This window comes from Sphaeroforma arctica (genome assembly GCF_001186125.1).
Source record: "Sphaeroforma arctica JP610 unplaced genomic scaffold supercont1.3375, whole genome shotgun sequence".
Lineage (NCBI taxonomy): Eukaryota > Ichthyosporea > Ichthyophonida > Sphaeroforma > Sphaeroforma arctica.
The window spans coordinates 1-3,544 of NW_014037183.1; the positions used below are offsets into that span (position 1 = coordinate 1).

Consider the following 3,544-nt stretch of genomic DNA (forward strand, 5'->3'; position numbering starts at 1 on the left):
GAAAGTATGTGTGGGGGGCTGATGTGTATGTATATTGCATTAGACTCGCCTGGACAAGTATCCCTAATGTTTGGCAGCATCTTTCCGCGCATAGATCCGGATGTATTAGAAACCAGTGTCTTCCAAGTATACTCAATAAGATTAGTCCTTTCCAACGCGTACGTTCACGTGCAGTGCACATTCTCACTCCTGCAATTCCCCACAACCGTACGACAGCGTGCCGCAAGTACGTAGACCGGTTACACTATCCACGGCACTACCTACTTCACCCCAGCGAGATTGTACCGAACCTGTATCTCGGTGGAATGAGCGCAGCCGGCAACCTCGCGGAGCTCGAAGCGTTGGGTATACATGTGTGTGTTGTTACGAGGAAGTGTGTGTGTGTGTGTGTTTTGTTATGAGGAAACGTTGGGTGTGTGTGTGTGTGTGTGTCGTTATGAGTGCGTATCGGGGTATGTCAATCGTGCTGAAGAGTTGGGCCCAGTCACATGGGTGATGTATTGCTGTGCGAATCCATTGTTCACTATGTGTGAGACCTATAATCTTTCATCGGTTTTAGGGCTTTAGGGCTTTAGGGTTTTCTCGCACCACCAGAGATACGTACTACGACCCTACCAGTTGAAATCTCGACATGTCCCAACCGATCGTATGAGTTACAAATGACAATGGCTGCCTTACTGCCACTGATCTAGTTCATTCGATCGTATGTCAGTTCGTCCCTATCGTATACGCACGAAGTCTCATCCGACTCTATCTGACGCAAATGCGACATGTCTAAACCCACTCTATGTCAAATAATACGACAAGGTCGGATCCGGCTCTGATTAATACGACATTGTCTAAACCCTAAAACCCTAAAACCCTCGTATCCGGTTCTAATGTCTCTTCTGCTCACGTACAGGGGTCTCGCACATACTCAACGTGGCGAAGGAGTGTGACAACAGCTTTGGCGACCAATTTGTGTATCTGCATATCCCATTGGAAGATACCGAACTGCAGCCCATGGCCAGCGCGTTTGACCAGAGCATCACGTTCCTGAGTGCTGCTGAGAAGGAGAGTGCAGTCTCTCTGGGTATGTGTTAGGGTGTGTGTTTTGTGTTTATATGAGCACTTCCGTAGGGGTGTTCATATATTGTTAATATCAGTAAAAGTTCCGTACCTTTATTTCTATAAACTGCCTCTTGGGTGTGTCTTCGCTTGGTATAGTACAGCTACCAGTTGTCGGTTTCTTTGCCTCGTGCACACAACTGGCCAATCATATCTGTGTACGTGGGTTTTAGGGTCTAAACCCCTAAACCACTGAAATATTTGTATTGAGGTGTGGTGTGGGTGTACGTGTGACTGTTTCTACGGCCAATGCCACTGCTACAAGCACATCATGATCTTCTGATCACTCTAGCACTGTGTGACTGTTGTATATTGCCAGACATACATGCAGACATTCATGCAGACATACATACATACATACATACATACATACATACATACGTACATACATACATACATACATACATACATACATACATACATACATACATACATACATACAAAGCTCATACATACATACATACATACATACATACATAAATACATACATACATACATACATACATGCATACATATATACATATATTTATATATATACCTCATACATACACACATACATACATACATAAATACATACATACATACATACATAAATACATACATACATACATACATACATACATACATACCTCATACATACATACATACATACATACATACAAATATACATGCATACATTCATTCATACATTCACACATACATACATACATACATACATACATACATACATACATACATACATATATACATACATACATACATATATATATACATACAAACATACATACATACATCTGCCGGTGTGAACTCGCCCCACTTCCGACAAGTACATGTCTAGACATAGTCGATTCCTCGCACCTCACACCCGAAGTTTGGGACCCTGTCCCGCTTTCTCTCCACCGCATCCCGGTACACCAGTGCACTGTCAGATGGGCTCGTCGCGTAGTGCGGCTGTGGTCATTGCGTTGCTGATGGTGCGCAAGATGTGGACGCTGGGCCACGCCTACAGACACGTCAAGGCGAAACGGTCCATGATTCACCCGAACCCAGGCTTTGTCCAACAACTAGGTGGGTGACCCAGGGTTTAGGGTTTAGGGTCTGCAGGGTTACCTACCTTGTTAGTTGAGGGTTTCCAGATGTCTACTGTTTGGGGTTACTGTGTCGATCGGGCTGAATGCGCGGGATGTGGCATGGGTGTTTCCGTTCAGTATTTTTGTTTTATGTTTCTAGGACAGGTGAATTTTGTGTGCCAATGCATTTCGTCTCAATTGATCACGTTCAATATTATACTGACAAATGTAAACTCCTGTCAATGCATAGAGAGTGTGATAAATACATCGTACCGTAGCAGTACAATTGTGGATAGAAATAAACCAAGTTTATTCTCTCCTATTTTCGGGTTTTCAATGATGTGCTTATCGACCGCGCGGGGACTGGATTAACCAGTCTAGCACTGTTTTCAAGATCAAATGTACATCTTCAACATAACTGTGTACGAAACGTACCGAACTTCAACTGTATACGAAACGTACCGAACTTCAACTGTATACGAACCGTACCGTGAGTGGTAGCATTGCATCTACACACTTCGAACCGGCACTCGGGTCTGAACGGAGCTCGATGTATTATACGTACGCGTATATCTCTTCAGGACATTGACCTACTTTCTGGCCTAATATTTATCACACGTATACGTAATCTGTACAGAGCACTATAGCCAATGCACAACACCAGCACCTCTCCTGTGTGCCTGTGTAGTCGGGGCAACAGCCTGCGCATATGGGTAGTACGTCGATGCAGCCAACTTCATAGTCAATCAGCCATAGCATATCATTTGCGCACTTATATAGGGTGTATGGTAGTCGTATACCATAAGTACAGATATAGGGTGCATGGTAGTCCTATACTATCATATGTACCTATTTTGGGTGCATATTGGACCTCTATACCTGATCTCCTTTACACATTTCGATCATACATAGATACCCGGGATATATAGGACACCACTATACCCCGGCTGGTACATGATATGATGTTTCATATCATACATGTTACCAATGCCCGGCTACCATTGTAGCTCTACTATATTACGTATCCTATCGATTCCCATATACATACGTGCCCAGAATCAATCAGTGCGATTGTACATACATACATACACTGACTCAACTACTTCGATTGTATATACAAATATACTCAGGTAAGCTGGAGATGCGCTTGCACCACTGTGCTCAGCCCAGTTATCCGCCGAGATACGGCCACCTGTACCGTGTGCAGTCTGTACCCATACATGACACGCCCGAGCAGACTAACGGGGGCCTCGACGGTGAGTGGGTCTGATCATATATATATATATATATGTGTGTGTGTGTGTGTATGTAAGTATGTATGTATGTATGTATGTATTTATGTATGTTTATATATGTATATATTTATA

At 43.4% G+C, this 3,544-nt stretch overlaps 1 protein-coding gene across 1 annotated transcript; it reads left to right on the forward strand.

Annotated features, from left to right (window-relative positions):
- Window positions 1-241: 241 nt before the first annotated feature.
- On the forward strand, window positions 242-1,072 carry SARC_13511 (hypothetical protein; the record flags this gene model as incomplete). Its single annotated transcript, XM_014292358.1, has 2 exons — window positions 242-345; window positions 902-1,072. Coding segments are annotated over exons 1-2 (211 nt in total), but the record flags the coding sequence as incomplete, so codon positions are not given.
- Between the last annotated feature and the right edge of the window lie 2,472 nt (window positions 1,073-3,544).